Source organism: Leptosomus discolor, chromosome 4 (assembly GCF_034619465.1).
Source record: "Leptosomus discolor isolate bLepDis1 chromosome 4, bLepDis1.hap2, whole genome shotgun sequence".
Taxonomy (NCBI): Eukaryota; Metazoa; Chordata; class Aves; order Leptosomiformes; family Leptosomidae; genus Leptosomus; species Leptosomus discolor.
In genome coordinates, this window is record NC_141394.1 from 16,868,425 (window position 1) to 16,882,749 (window position 14,325).

Consider the following 14,325-nt stretch of genomic DNA (forward strand, 5'->3'; position numbering starts at 1 on the left):
GGAAGGATACTTGTTGTGGAAAGTTGTGCTGATGTAAAAGAGAAAGCATCTCCTGTGGAACAGCAGAGGTAAAACGCAACTAAACCTACACTGGTTTTGATGCACGAAGAGAAATAATAGAGCACATTTTTGCAGAACTTGGTAGGAAAAAGAAAAGTTTAAAATTAAATATAATTGAATTTCAGAATTGTGGAAGACTTTTATTGGTTCTTTTGGAAAGGTAGCTTTTTCAGAATTGAGGTTAGATACAATACTAGGAGGAATAGTTACCTTTATCAGTGTGAAGAATAGAAGAGAATTTTAAAAGTACCTTAGTTTTACAGAAAGAGGTCCCGCCTCACCATAATTGCCACATCGCAACACCCTTTGCCCTTATGATTGGTTTGTGAGTGGGAGCAACAGCTGCCAGTGAAAATACAAAAGAGCATGCATGGCAAAAAAAAGTCTGAGACCTCCGGAGACCTCACTTGTCACTCTTATTTAGGCTCTGTCTGTCCTTCCACTGGCTGGAGGACATGGAATGAGGATCACCAATTAGTTTTTGCAGGCTTTGATCCCCAAGTAAGCTTCCAAAAATCATTATAAAACATTCTAAAAAACACCTCTCACATCTGTTAGATACTTTATCCTCTTTTTTTTTTCTTTAGTTAAAGTTTCATATTTTATAATGCTGCCGCTAAGGCCAGTCAGCTCTTTGAGGAGTAGGAAGATGTTTTTTTCATCTAGGCTGAACTGGCTTGAAGTATGCTTTATGTTTGCACATGCATATGTCTTTGCCACATAATGGAGCTAGCTATTGTTTTGAAAGCAATAGATGTTTGAAGTGTTAATGCCAGAAGGAAAACTGGTAGCTTTTCATGACTTGTGGTTGCTATCAGTTCTTGTAAAGCCTAAAAATGGTCCATTTCAGGGTCTGAAACTTTTGCAGGTAGTTGGGGTTTTTTGTAGAAGTTGAGTCCTAAAGTTTCTGTCCTGGGTTGTCTCTACTGCTCGCTGTCCTACATAGAAATGTAGAAAAGATTGTCTCTGAACAATCAGATTATTGATTTGCTGGTAGAGTATGAATTTTTTGGTTCAACTAACCATCAGATAAGTAACAGAAGAGGGGAATGTGCACAAAGCTTTTTCCTGACTTGAAATATCGAAGGGGCAATTTACAACTTAAATCCATTCCTCATGTCTGTTTTCTGTTTACCTTTATCATCTGCTCAATACATTCTGTCAAAGGATCAGTGAAGGTGTCAGGTTGCAAAAAGACTCAGAAATTCAATTTTCTCAAAGGAAAGCATTGTTACTTATTTACTATGATTTTTGATACAATTTGAGGATGAAATATTTTGAAAGAATAAAACTGAGCCAAGTCTCATTCAATACCATGCTCTTAGGCACTACTACAGAGCACTGTCAGAAGACTGTATTTAGGTTTATAACATATGAACATAAATTTGTATGTCTTTATACACGCATATATGTCACAGAGACAAAAGCACACAAAAATACATAAACCAATTTAAAGAACTTTTTTTTTTAATATACTTTAGAAGGTTTGTGTGAATGTAAACATTTGGGAAACTTGTGCAGCAGAAGTCACTGTAGGCACTAGCATTTTGACCTCATAAATAAAAATACGCAGGAATATATCTTTCATTTGAAAAGTAACAGATGTTTAAAAAGTTGTGGATTTTTAATTACTGCTTCTTAGCCTTGCACAACAGATGCTGTAAGTTTCCTAGCAGATTTGTGCATGAGGCATATGATATATGACACCACACTATTTAGTTCCACTATTTAATGAAAGGCTATGTATTAAAAATTTTTATAGCCAAACAAGGAATCTCTTGCCATGTAACCATAATGGATCGAAATAGTAAGTAAATCACCAGTTTACATGTATGCAAGCAATATTTTCTATCTATTATTCATAGCATTTGTGTGGTTAACAATGCTAATAAACTATCAAACCCCATTAAAATCTTTGAACACTGTGAGAGTAAGACAAAAAACTCTGTAAGCAGAAGGCACAAAATATCCTTGTGCACATCCAACTGTTATAGACTTACACAGTTCTGCATTCACTGTGACTATAACTTCATGTTCACAATGTGTAACTAATGTGCATAGTTGCTATGATAATAACCATATTCTCAGAACTCTTTGGACAGTTTTAATAATGTTTATTCTGTTCCACTGACTGTCATTTCAACTTAGATTTAATGCAGCTATAGTCTAAAAAGATTAATAGGTTCATATAGTTTAAGAATTAACATGGCAGGTTAATTAAAAACACATTGTAAGGTGCCCCTCTGTGGGCATCTTTCATTTTTTTTCCTGATATTGATTATGTTTATTTTGTACAGAGCATTAAAATAAATAACACAGTATAGTACTGTATTATTAATACCTCTTTTTTTTGGTATTAATCTTTGTTTAAGTGCCAAATGTTGGTGCTACTTTAAATGGTCTCTTCCTATTTTTGAGTACTGAAGTGCTACAAATGTGAACTGCCCAGCTGATGTCATGACCCATTGTAAATTAAGTAAATAAAATACTGGTATGGACCAAAACATTTTCCAACATAAACCTGAAAAACAACAACAACAACATGCAAAACATACTGGTGCATGGAATATTTCCACCACACAAATAAAAGTGAAAAGACAAATGGCCAGACAAAAAATAGAGTCACAGACAGATTGCATTTTGATATCTTCTGAAAAATTCCAGAGTGATTAATTCTAGGTGACAATTGGGTAAAAAGATTGAATTGTACCAGTCACAGACACTGGACAGTTCCTGCTTGGTTCTGAAGAGCAAGCCACCTGTGTAGTTCAAGTCAGTTTTTTGGCGTCATAATCACATCAATATCATTTTCAGAGGCAGAATTACCATCCAGTGCATCTCAGTTCACAGAACATTGCAGTTATAGTCAGTCAATCTATTCAGTCACCTCTAGAATTAGGTACAAGGGTGCACATGTCTGAATTGATTACGAAACAGTCACTGGGCTTCCTGTTGGAATAGCTTTGTTGTGACTTTTTCTTTCCTGTTTGATTCTGAAGTGATATCAGAGTTCTTAATTTTCAGTTTATGCTGTCTTTATGGCTGCTTCGATCTGTATTGTGATTGTTTAGTTCTTGATTTTTCCACTGAATGCTTGTTCCATTCATGGGCACTGAAGTCACTAGACTCTTAGACTGGGAGCAGCAACAGCAAAGACATGACTGGAAATAAAAAAACCAAAAGTTAACACAAATCTATCAACTCCATGCAGATTGCCAGCTGTATTCATTCAGAAATGAACAGACGATTCTAGCCGAAGGGAGCGATAGCTGCACTCAGGCAAATTTTTTATCCTAGGATGCAAACAATTCCTGTGGTTAAACATCACAAACACAGCAAATTAAGCCCAGCCTGTTCCTCTTATTTAAGAAAAGCATTCACAGTATCAAAAGCAAAATTTGTTTGACTAAGGTAAATAGATTGAGAACTGACAATCAATACATACAAGATCCGAGGGCTTTTTCCCTCTTTATCACTGCACTTCAAACTTTGGGATCAGCATGCTGCTTAGCATGTGAGAGAAAAGAAGAAAATTGCCCAGCCTGTGGCTTAAGTCTCTTCCACAACTTTGAAGACAACAAAATTGTTTAGGAAAAGGGCCAGTGAATATATTGGGGTGTATCATTTTTCACAGTTAACAGAAGGTCATTCAGGATCATACTCCCAGGTTCTTCATAGGCTGGTATGTTCAGTTGTCTCTTCTGAAAGAAACATAAAGGATTCTTCAGCTATTCTCCCTCCTTTCACAAAAATTGGTGCCTAATTCTATGTAGATGGAATCTCTACTTTAGCAGAAAGTGTTAGGGCCACAGAGGAGCAATGGCAATAACAGCAGTAGTTCCATGACTTCTGTGAACTCAATGAGAAGGGAGGTAGGGTGAGAAACTCAAATACAAAAGGGAAAGATTGCCTGAATTAATAACCTTGATACTAGAAGGGAAAGGGTAAGCTATAATGAGAAGCTGGGAAGGATTAAATACTAGCTGAAAATTCTTGAATTAGAGTTGTTGGATGGTAATTTTATTCTGAAGGACAACTGGGAAGAATTAACTAATGATATGAAGAGCAGCCTGGTAGTACCCACTGTTAATTCTCCATTTCACCTGAGGACAAGTTCAGACATATTATCCTCTCAACAGCTCCCAAATGAAGTAGAGGACCCTAAAAAGGAAAGCTGACTTCTTATCTTGAAAATACTCCCTTAAAATAGCTTGTAAGTCTGAGCAGGCTACAGACAAACAGGTATTCTCTATTCTAATTATTTATTACATTTTTTCAGTAGCTTGAGTTGCCTGTTCACAGACTTGAAGTTTAGCGGTACAGTCCTGCTGTCTTGTCTTTCTTTGCAGATAAAGCTATTTCAGTCTTCCTTTTCCATTTCATAACTTTCTTTACCACTGTATGCTCTCATTTCCTTTCTTCCTGTATTGCCTTTATTATATAATTGGGGATGTGCATAGGCCCAGTGTCACAAGGAAATTAGTTTAACCTTTAAAGATGTTTTCATGTGTAAGAACTGGAAAAATGCAGGTGAAAGCCATAATGCATATTTAATTGCCAAAGTCAACTCAGGTGCCTGCTTTGGTATTCAAGCCTGAAAATTGTGGTCGTTAATGGGATTGTTTAATCGCAGGCAGCTTGGTGTCCTATGTATGTGTTCTTTGTCTTCATCTAGAGTGGGAAATATGTCATCAACCAAATTCTATTTCATGTACATGTCACATGCAGATAAATAGTACTGACAAGACCGTGTCTATCTCAGTTCACATGTTTACATAGCAGGACTATTTCAAATTTAATTACTGGTTTAGCATTTCAGATAAAGCGGTTAGTTCCACTTCCAGTTTGGCATGTGTGCTATGTGAGCTGCTAGCTGGTAAACTAGACAATTTATAATCTTTCATTCCTTTGTATGCCTCTTCTCCCAGCTGCTAAAAATAGAAAATAACTAAGTGGTTTAATACAGTTCATTAACTGGACATAGAATCTTAAGAAGATCTTACCTGGAAACAGTTTTTAAACTTCTTGCTCACAAAATACAGAGCTATTGGGTTTATACAAGAGTTCATGGTTGCCAGGTTGATGCTGATATAATCCAATGGCAGCAAGAAACTAGGCAACAAAAGAGAAAGCAAAACATTTAAACTGTTCATATACTGTAGAAGCATCCATGCTCTTTGTGGTTACAACCTCTTCTGTCACAGAAACTAATTGTCTCTTACCTAACTCCCTCGATCTAGGGAGCACCCTAGATCTTGTACCATGCTAGGTCTCATGGAAGTTCACAAAAGCCAGAGGAAAGTGACTGCAATGGTGGCAGACAACATTCATTGAAATTATGCTAACCCGATAAAACTGAAACCCCTGAAAACGGGCACAGCTGGAAAGCCATGAAGTGTTTGCTCTTCTGACACCACAGTTGCGTGCACAATGACATAAACTCCAAGTGTGCGGCATTATATTTTTTCAGTATAAACAATTGATTGACATAGAAAATGAAGTACCTGAGCAGTTCACATCTGCCGGGATCTCTTTCATTGTATACCATTTTCTTCAAAATTCGGCTCAAATGGAGAGGGAACCAGCAAAGAGCAAAAATCACTACTAAACAGAAAACTGTCTTTGCAACTTCTCGACGCTAGAAAAAAAAGCAAAGATAACTGTGACTGCCTAATTCATATTGGTAGGTGGTTGAAGCGTAGTAGTGGCAGCAAAGTGAGTAATCTAGACAAAGCATGCAAGAATTCCCAAAGTGGAGTTTCCAGACTACTTGATGTCCCTGAACAGTTTTTTATGGGGCTTGTCATGTTCTTAATTCTGGCCATCCTCAACAGAACCTGCTCATCACTGTGAATGCAGCAGCTTCAGCCCACAGGTCATTGCCAGGACACTGTAGATGTTAGCTAAGGAAAATCTACTCCTGGACTTTCCTGAACCTGATTACTTTCCCAGCCCTTCTTATTCCTCTACCCTGGATTAGTTTTCTGGCAATACCTCAGATAAACCTCTTTCTTCAGAAACATGCATAGTCTGCAAGAAAATTTTTTCAGGTATGAGGGAAACCGGGGTCACACCTGCTTGATATACCACTTGGACCTAATCATTGATGTGCAGCAATGTATAAACCCAAGGCACCTAGATCAATTGGCAATAAAAGTTCCGTTCAACCACGTACCTAGTCAGAATGTGAAATCCTTGCTGATGTATTATTTTATATTTAGTATGCTTCATGTTACATAAAGGCATACTGCACAGCATATTAATTGTGCTGTGTGATCTTGATTTCCTAAAAAATAGTTCCTCTACAAACAAAACTTCAGAAATTTCTGTATTACAACTTAATCTCATAATACTTGGTCAGGAAATAATTTCAGTTTAGTGGATATTTTATATGGCTCTAGAGATTTACAGCTGTCTTAGTGGATTTTTGACAATGTATACCAGTGGTGTTGGTAGGCATGGAATAGTTAAAGAGAAGCATATGAAGGGGTGAGAATACCACTTCTGAAACTGCCACTGCAATGTAACAATAGCAAGCATTGCAAGGCTCTGTCATTAAATGTGTGATTACAGTAAATCTTGTTAGGCTTTAAATATGACTATTGTTGTTCCTTCCTTCTTACAGTAGCAGTTTTTATCAAAATACAAAAAGGATTGTGACCAGACATTAATGTGGACAAGGCTGTAGGGAAGAAAGGAAGAAAGATGGGCAAAAGGTGATAGTTAAAAAGACAAGCATTTGCAAATTGTGGCATAAAGTCACCTTCCAGCAACCAGTCTCAGTAGCTTGCTGCATCAGGATGGGAAAGCTGGAGGGTGGATTCCCACACCCCCTACATACCATTCTAGTTCTAATGGGTGGAGTAACTGGTGTGTGGCCCTAGGACAGACTGTGTGGCAAGCCCTGGGGCCTGATGAGGGGAAAAGTGGAGGATGTGCACAAGGGGGGAATTTTCCAATCTGCCCCGATCTGGAATGAACCAGCAGACAAGGAACCTCTGAGAGCACTCACTGCGATGCAGAGGGGACTGCTTTAGGGATTCACATCTGTGAATGTGGAATTTAAAAGGAGTGGAATTTGAGGGGCTGACCCTAACGCAGGGGAAAAGCTACAGATTGTTTTTAAAATTTCAGTTAGGAATTAAACATCAGACAGTGCTGCAAAAAACAGCAAAGTGAGATCTGACAGTTCTGTGAGTGACTTTACTCTGTGATCATTTGTTTGTACTATTCCTCTGTTGCTCTTTTCAAAGCAGCTACAGTAGTGGTACTTCAACAGTGCAATAACCCTGAAAAAAAAAAATCCACTCTATTCTAAAACAGGTTATTCTACCATTGCTTTTTATATGAAACTGAAGTTGAATATCAAAGTGTGCCTAAAGTAGGGAGGACCCATGGAGTCATATCTTTACGAATAAAAAGAAACATTTTTTTGGCAAATCTTTGTAGTTAAATTTCAAAGTGTTTAGCCAGCAGTGATTTGAGGTTAAAGAGCAGGAGGGCACAACCGTCATACATACTTAAGGAAAGAAATAAACTGGCTAGTTTCCTGAGGGTGCTGTCTTCAATACCTCTTATACTATGATTTAGTCTTGTGTTCTTGGTGTAGATGAATACCTTTATGTCATAAATAACCTACACCCTCACCTTCTATTTCTGTAATTTACTGTGTTCAAGTACACTTTGAAACATAGTTCTAAGTTATCTCAGAGAGAGAACAATATTATCAAACATTGGTGTTCCTGATATTTACCTGCTTAAGGTGTTCACTGAGAGCGATTCTCAAGTTGCTGTTTCTTCTGTTTAACATTTCACAAGTCATTAGTGTATAAAAGATGGCAGTACATGCCAGTGGCATGCAGAAATAGAAACCAAACAGCCACCAATCCTTTGCATCTTTGTAAAACTGTAGATAAGGTAAAGAAAAGAGAAGGTATTTTTTTATGATTCAATGAAAAGTACCACAGAAAAGCATGGCAATTGCTACACTGGTATCCTTCTTCTTGTAAATTTATGTAAATTATGTAAAATTTCTTATTGTTGATCTGTTTTGCATCAACATCAAAATGGAAATTGCAGCAGTGTAAACATTTATTTTACCTTACTGATAGCCTGCCTGTACCCTTGTTGCAACCTGTCTTGGATTTAATTTTCTTTGGTTGTGTTTTCTGAACATTTCCACTCATTCATGAAAACTGAAATCCAGTTTCATGAAAAAGACGTGCCAAAATGTAGACAGTTTGAGATAACAGATCTTACTAAAAGCCTGTCTCAGGAAATGCCATTTACCTCTATGGCTTCTGTCCTGATTCCAAAAAAGGAAAATTCAAAATGTCTTGTGAGTTTAATCACCTTTTGTTATCAGTGAAAAGATTGGTAGTTGGTTTGCTTATGTACTGGGCAGACAGGAGCCACTTCATAAGTGTTTGTCTGATATATGCAAAGCTTAGGATGGGTGGCTTCTAGTGGTACAGTTACTTTTAACCCTTTGCCTGCCATTCATACCATTTGCCTTTTGTGACAAGATACTGAGGGATTTGATAGAGTAGTAGTAATTTGCTGTGTAATTTTGAGCGTTAGCTGTGATTGAAGTTGTGGTTTCACGTTAATACACTTATCTATTATGGGAAATACTACATTTGACAAAACATTTTAAATCACTCTTTTCTGTAGACAATTGTTTTTTCAGACTTAGGAAAATATTGTATCTTGGGTTTTAAATTTAATGCTCAGTGAAAAGTGTGCACTGAAATATGACATTTTAAATACTTCCTGTCCCTATGTTATTAGTCACTGAGATGGATGTGTGTAAAAGGGAACCTTCTTTCTCATAATATTTCCCCTAGCTTGTTTATTCCTAGCGGATGTGCTCTTGTAACATCACAGTTCCCACACCCAATGTCAAAATGCTAATAGCTGAGGATTATATGATTCCTGTTTGAAAAAGACAAATTTTGACATCTTGTTTACATTTAAAACTGAACGGTACTAAACTTTGAAAGGTTAAAAAAATGGATGCAATTAATAGACTAGTATGTAATAATGTTCAGTTTTAAATCTGCTTTAGTTATACTAGAAAGTTGATCTGCTAAGAAAAAGGGAATGCTTTTGATATTTCTCCGTTTGCCGCAACACAGTTAGCTCCTTACAAAGCTTACTAATTTGAAGTATGCTGCTGATATCTAGGCCACAACCTCACCTCACAGGACATTTTGAATCGTGTTGATTAGCTTGTTTCTTCCTCAGCCTCATCCCCACTTGAGGAGGGGCTACAGTCTGCTGCATAGTTACAGTCTCCTTGGGGGCAGAATTTCCCCCACTGGGAAGAGAGCTTCTGCCGGTAGAAAACCAGAAAACAGCATGCCTCATATTTGGAGAGTTTGTACTGAGGGGAAATCTAATTATCACTCCTTCTGCAGAGAAAAGGATTACAAATACAGGCAGAAAATTTTCTTTTCCCTGGCAAATTCCTCCAAGTCAGACTAGAATCATGTTGATTGGGCAGCACAACAAAATGTGTACTGTGTGAATCCAGGCTATGTTTACAAGGAAAACTTTCTGTCATATCTGTCTACCAACTTTCGTGAGCATTGCCTGTCAGTGAAGAAAACATACACATAGAGTGCTGTGTCACAACCCTGACCAACAAACCTATTCTGTATGAGGACTTGGCTTTGTGAAGTTATAAAACCTACATGAAAATGTCTGTGAATGATTAATTGTGGAATCTGAGTTTCACAAAGCTTACATCAAAGCGCAAAATTGGGTTGATTTAAGAGAAGTAGACATTCTTTTGTTTGTCTCAAAAGCCCACATGGAACTGGTTTGCTACAGGAAATGTAAATTTTAAACAAGTTTCCTAGTGCTCTCAGCCTCTTGGGAATCATGATCTAGCATGAATCTTTTAAGTCTTTCAAGGATAGCTTTAAACATGAATAAAGCTCCTATTAAAAACAAAAGTTAATCATAAATCCTTCCCAAAGTTTACTAATTGTTTATTGTGGTGTTTGTGGTAGTAAATACTATAGTTCAGGTTAAAATGGTATTTCCATTTCAATCTTATGTTTGCACTTGCTTGCAACGCACAGAAACACAACACTCTTCATTTTGACTGACACTTCCAACATTTACTCTCAGCTTGGACATAAATGCTAGTTTGTTTCCTTGAAAATCAAACTGGTGTGGGGAGACTTGGATCTTTTGAATTATGCTGAGCAAGTAAAAGATACTAATTCCTGCTAATAAAACAAAACAAGTTGTTCTATTTAGCACATTAAGAACACAACAATAATCTTTAAAGTTAGCATGCCTATGGAAGACCTAAACTGTGGTGTTTTGGAGAAGAGGGAAAACTATTCTTTTTCTTAGGGAGAGAGGAAGTGAAGATTGTTCAGGCACATTTGTGGAGAAAAAGAGCCATTGCAAAAGGGAAATTTGCAGCAGTGTGCACTTCGTAAATTGAATTCTTGTAACTACAGTATCTACAGTCATGTGGCCTGTAGAGTTTAGAAACAAAGATAGAGTAAGTCCTGGGCAATTCCACTCCATCTTCACCCACATTAATTATTTCCGTTAGGGAATTCCTTTTGACTTCTCCTGCAGTTGTCTTCTGCTCTTTCTGCCATTCCTGCAGTCTGTGTAACCCTACCAAAGTTGGGGATGTTCCTCTGAGAAAGACTAATTACCCACACTTTTTATTTACTAAACTTGCTAGCTCTGTTTTGCCTTATCCTTCACAATTGTAGCCCTAGCCATATTCTGATCCAATAAAAGGAGAAGTGCCAGACATTCAAAAAAGAGAAACATGCACTCTATCATGAAAAACTCTAGTCTGGAAGAAAATACGGAGTTTCCTTCAAGACATAAGACCTTGCACTGTCTGCCTTCTCTGAAACAAAACAGAACACTACTCTTTTTTAAATACTGAGTGAATGATGGCTGACACTTCTTTGGGTTCACAAAGAAAAAATTAAGATACCACTTTCCCATTTTCTCAGTGTAAGTCCAGGTGGAAAATCACTATCGCCCTATGCAGTAAAGATCTGTTAATTCTGTAGTGACTACTCACCTGACTTGCTTTGAACAAGCTAATGTGGGTATTGGCAACTGTTAAGCTGCAGTAGCACAGAGGATGAGGGCTATGAAACATGCCAAAGAAGCCTGGTGTGTCTCAGGCACCTCTCTTGCTCTTGAGTTGCTGTATCTAGATGACAGCTAAGAGTGCCCAAGCTGCCTGGATTGGAGATGTGAGTCTGCCAGATTTCTAGTCATGATTTCTTGTAAATGAAGGGTTTATTCTCTGACTTTGTAAGTGTATATAGAATAGGAAAAGTTATGTTAGAGCATGACCCCACCCTTTTCTTTGTCTGCCAAAAGAGCTGGCTACTGCACGCAAAATCATGACTAATCATGGTAAAACATGGGTTTTGACAGTTACGAGCTCCAAGGTGTTACACCTAGAAACGTAATACCTTCCAAGGCTCTGGCTACCCTAATACATCTCTTGATTGTACTTTAAGCAGGCCCAAATTGCAAATTCCTGTATTAGGAGTTCTCAGTAGTGAACAAATGAAAATATTACGAAGTCCCATTTAGTATCTCTGGCTGAAAGTAGAGACAGGTCACTGTACATGAAGGATCCTTTTTGCATCAATATACATTAGAATACATTTTGCACTTTAATGGATGAATAAAGAGTATTATAATCCAGTATCTTAATTGTCTAACCTATATACTGTGGATTTCAAAAAGAGAAGAAAGGATGTTACTTACCAACATAAAATTATTTGTAGGATTGAGCATGCAGGTAACATAACCCTCATCCTTGTATCTGAAAGGTACGACAGCAAAACCGATTGCTTCTGGAATTGCCAGTATGAAGGACAGAAGCCAAATGGAGAAAATTTCAATAGCAGTTATCATAGGGATTCCAATTCCCTGAACACGACTCCAGGATGCAACTGCTCTATACCTGAAAGAGACAGGCATTAGTTTCCAACTTTCAGTTTTTCTCTTAAATTCAAAGATCTTGGTTCAATTTTATATATTTAGTAAAATCTTAAAACTGACATCTTAGACTTGTGTTGCTTGGTTTTTTATGCCTGTTCCAGGGGCTCTGCCAGCTATCAAGCCACCTAGGACACAGCAGAGCACATCAAGGGTGCTAGTTAGGACTGTCTGGCAGCTATCTCAGCCTCTGCATCATCTTCCTGAATGAGAAACAGAAGTACATGTCTTAGAAGTCTGTACATGCCAAAATCAACATGTTTTCCTTACTTTACCCTGTAGATAGCAAGTTTCTCTGTAAAATGTGGAATTACTGAAACCTGCTTTCCTATGCGTATGCATCTCTTAACTGTAATCTTGATAAAAGATGAGAACTGTTAAAGAAATTTCAAATACAGCCCATGCATTTATCCCTTTTCCTCTTCCTCTCTTTACCTTCTCTGTCCTTCCAAGGCTGCAGCCTTTTTCCTAGTCGGGAAATAGAGAGGGTCTTTCTCTTCTACTTGTCTGCCAGTTTTAAAGAAACTCGTAGAAATTTATTTGCTTTGAGACCTCAACCTCTCTGTCAACTCTGGTCAGAAGGTTTGAAAATTATTTGAAGAAAACTGATAGGCATACAATACAGAGTACAAACCAGTCCATAAATAAAAATTTCAGTAGCAGACTTAACTGTTGTCTAGAAATAACCTTAGTAAACTAATTACTTAGCATTTCCAACAATTTAGCAAAGCCAGTGCTGTCTAAAAATTATGGAAAGAACAAATACTGGTTTTGAAGGGCTATTTCAAATACATTGCAGACAAAACTAACGCTAGAGGCAATGTAGGCCCACTGTTAAATGAGGCGGGTGCTGTGGTGACAGAGGATACAAAGAAGGCAGAGTCACTGAATGCCTTCTTTGCCTCTGTCTATACTGCTGGAGACTGTCCTCAGGAGCCTCAGATCCCTGAGGCCCCAGAGGAAGTCAGGATAAAGGAGGAGTTTGACTTGGTTGATGAGGACTGGATTAGGGATCAGTTAAGCAAACTGGACATACATAAATCCATACATAATCCATGATGGGATGCACCCATGGGTGCAGAGGGAGCTGGCAGAAGTCATTGCTAGACCACTCTCCATCATCTTTGGTAAATCATGGGGAACAGGAGAGGTACCTGAGGACTGGAGGAAAGCAAATGTCACTCCAGTCTTCAAAAAGGACAAGAAGGAGGACCTGAGTAACTACAGACCAGTCAGCCTCACCTCCATCCCTGGAAAAGTGATGGAAGAACTTATCCTCATCGCTGTCTCTAGGCATATCAAGGATAAGAGGGTCATTAGGAGCAGTGAACAAGGGGAAGTCATGTTTGACCAACCTGATAGCCTTTTATGAAGACATAAACAGGTGGATAGATGATGGTAGTGCAGTGGGTGTGGTTTATATTGATTTCAGTAAAGCATTTGACACCATCTCCCCCAGCATCCTCACAGCTAAACTGAGGAAGTGTGGTCTAGATGATTGGGTAGTGAGGTGGATTGTGAATTGGTTGAAGGAAAGAAGTCAGAGAGTAGTAGACAACGGGACAGAGTCTAGTTGGACGCCTGTATCTAGTGGAGTCCTTCAGGGGTTGGTACTGGGACCAGTACTATTCAATATGTTAATCAGTGACTTGGATGAGGGAACAGAGTGCACTGTCAGCAAGTTTGCTGATGACACAAAACTGAGAGGAGTAGCTGACACACCAGAAGGCTGTGCTGACATTCAGCAAGACCTAGACAGCCTGGAGAGCTGGGTGGGGAGGAATTTAATGAAATACAACACAGGCAAGTGTAGAGTCTTGCATCTCAGAAAGAACAACCCCATGTACCCATGTAGGCTGGGGACTGACCTGTTAGAGAGCAGTGCAGGGGAAAGGGACCTGGGAGTCGTGGTGGACAGCAGGATGGCCATGAGCCAGCAATGTGCCCTTGTGGCCCAGAAGGTCAATGGCGTCCTGGGGTGTATTAGAAGGGGTGTGGTCAGTAGGTCGAGAGAGGTTCTCCTCCCTGTCTACTCTGCCCTGATGAGACCGCATCTGGAATGTTGTGTCCGGTTCTGGGCCCCTCAGTTCAAGAAGGACAGGGAACTGCTGGAAAGAGTCCAGCACAGAGCCACAAAGATGGTTAAGGGGGTGGAACATCTCCCTTAAGATGAAAGGCTGAGGGAGCTGGGTCTCTTAGCTTGGAGGAGACCGAGGGGTGACCTCATTAATGTTTAGAAATACGTAAAGGGCGAGTGTC

At 38.6% G+C, this 14,325-nt stretch overlaps 1 protein-coding gene across 2 annotated transcripts in view; it reads right to left on the reverse strand.

Annotated features, from left to right (window-relative positions):
* Positions 1-3,080: 3,080 nt before the first annotated feature.
* Positions 3,081-14,325, reverse strand: part of EDNRA (endothelin receptor type A) — a 30,434-nt gene continuing 19,189 nt past the window's right edge. Inside the window, exons 3-7 of one of the 2 annotated variants that reach the window (XM_086464056.1) lie at positions 11,833-12,031; positions 7,814-7,966; positions 5,565-5,698; positions 5,064-5,172; positions 3,081-3,221 (exon numbers count right to left, since the gene is read on the reverse strand). In XM_086464056.1, coding sequence (XP_086320182.1) covers positions 3,081-3,221; positions 5,064-5,172; positions 5,565-5,698; positions 7,814-7,966; positions 11,833-12,031 — 736 coding nt within the window. The remainder of the gene's footprint in view (positions 3,222-5,063; positions 5,173-5,564; positions 5,699-7,813; positions 7,967-11,832; positions 12,032-14,325) is intronic. The other variant, XM_086464057.1, reaches the window with a different exon arrangement.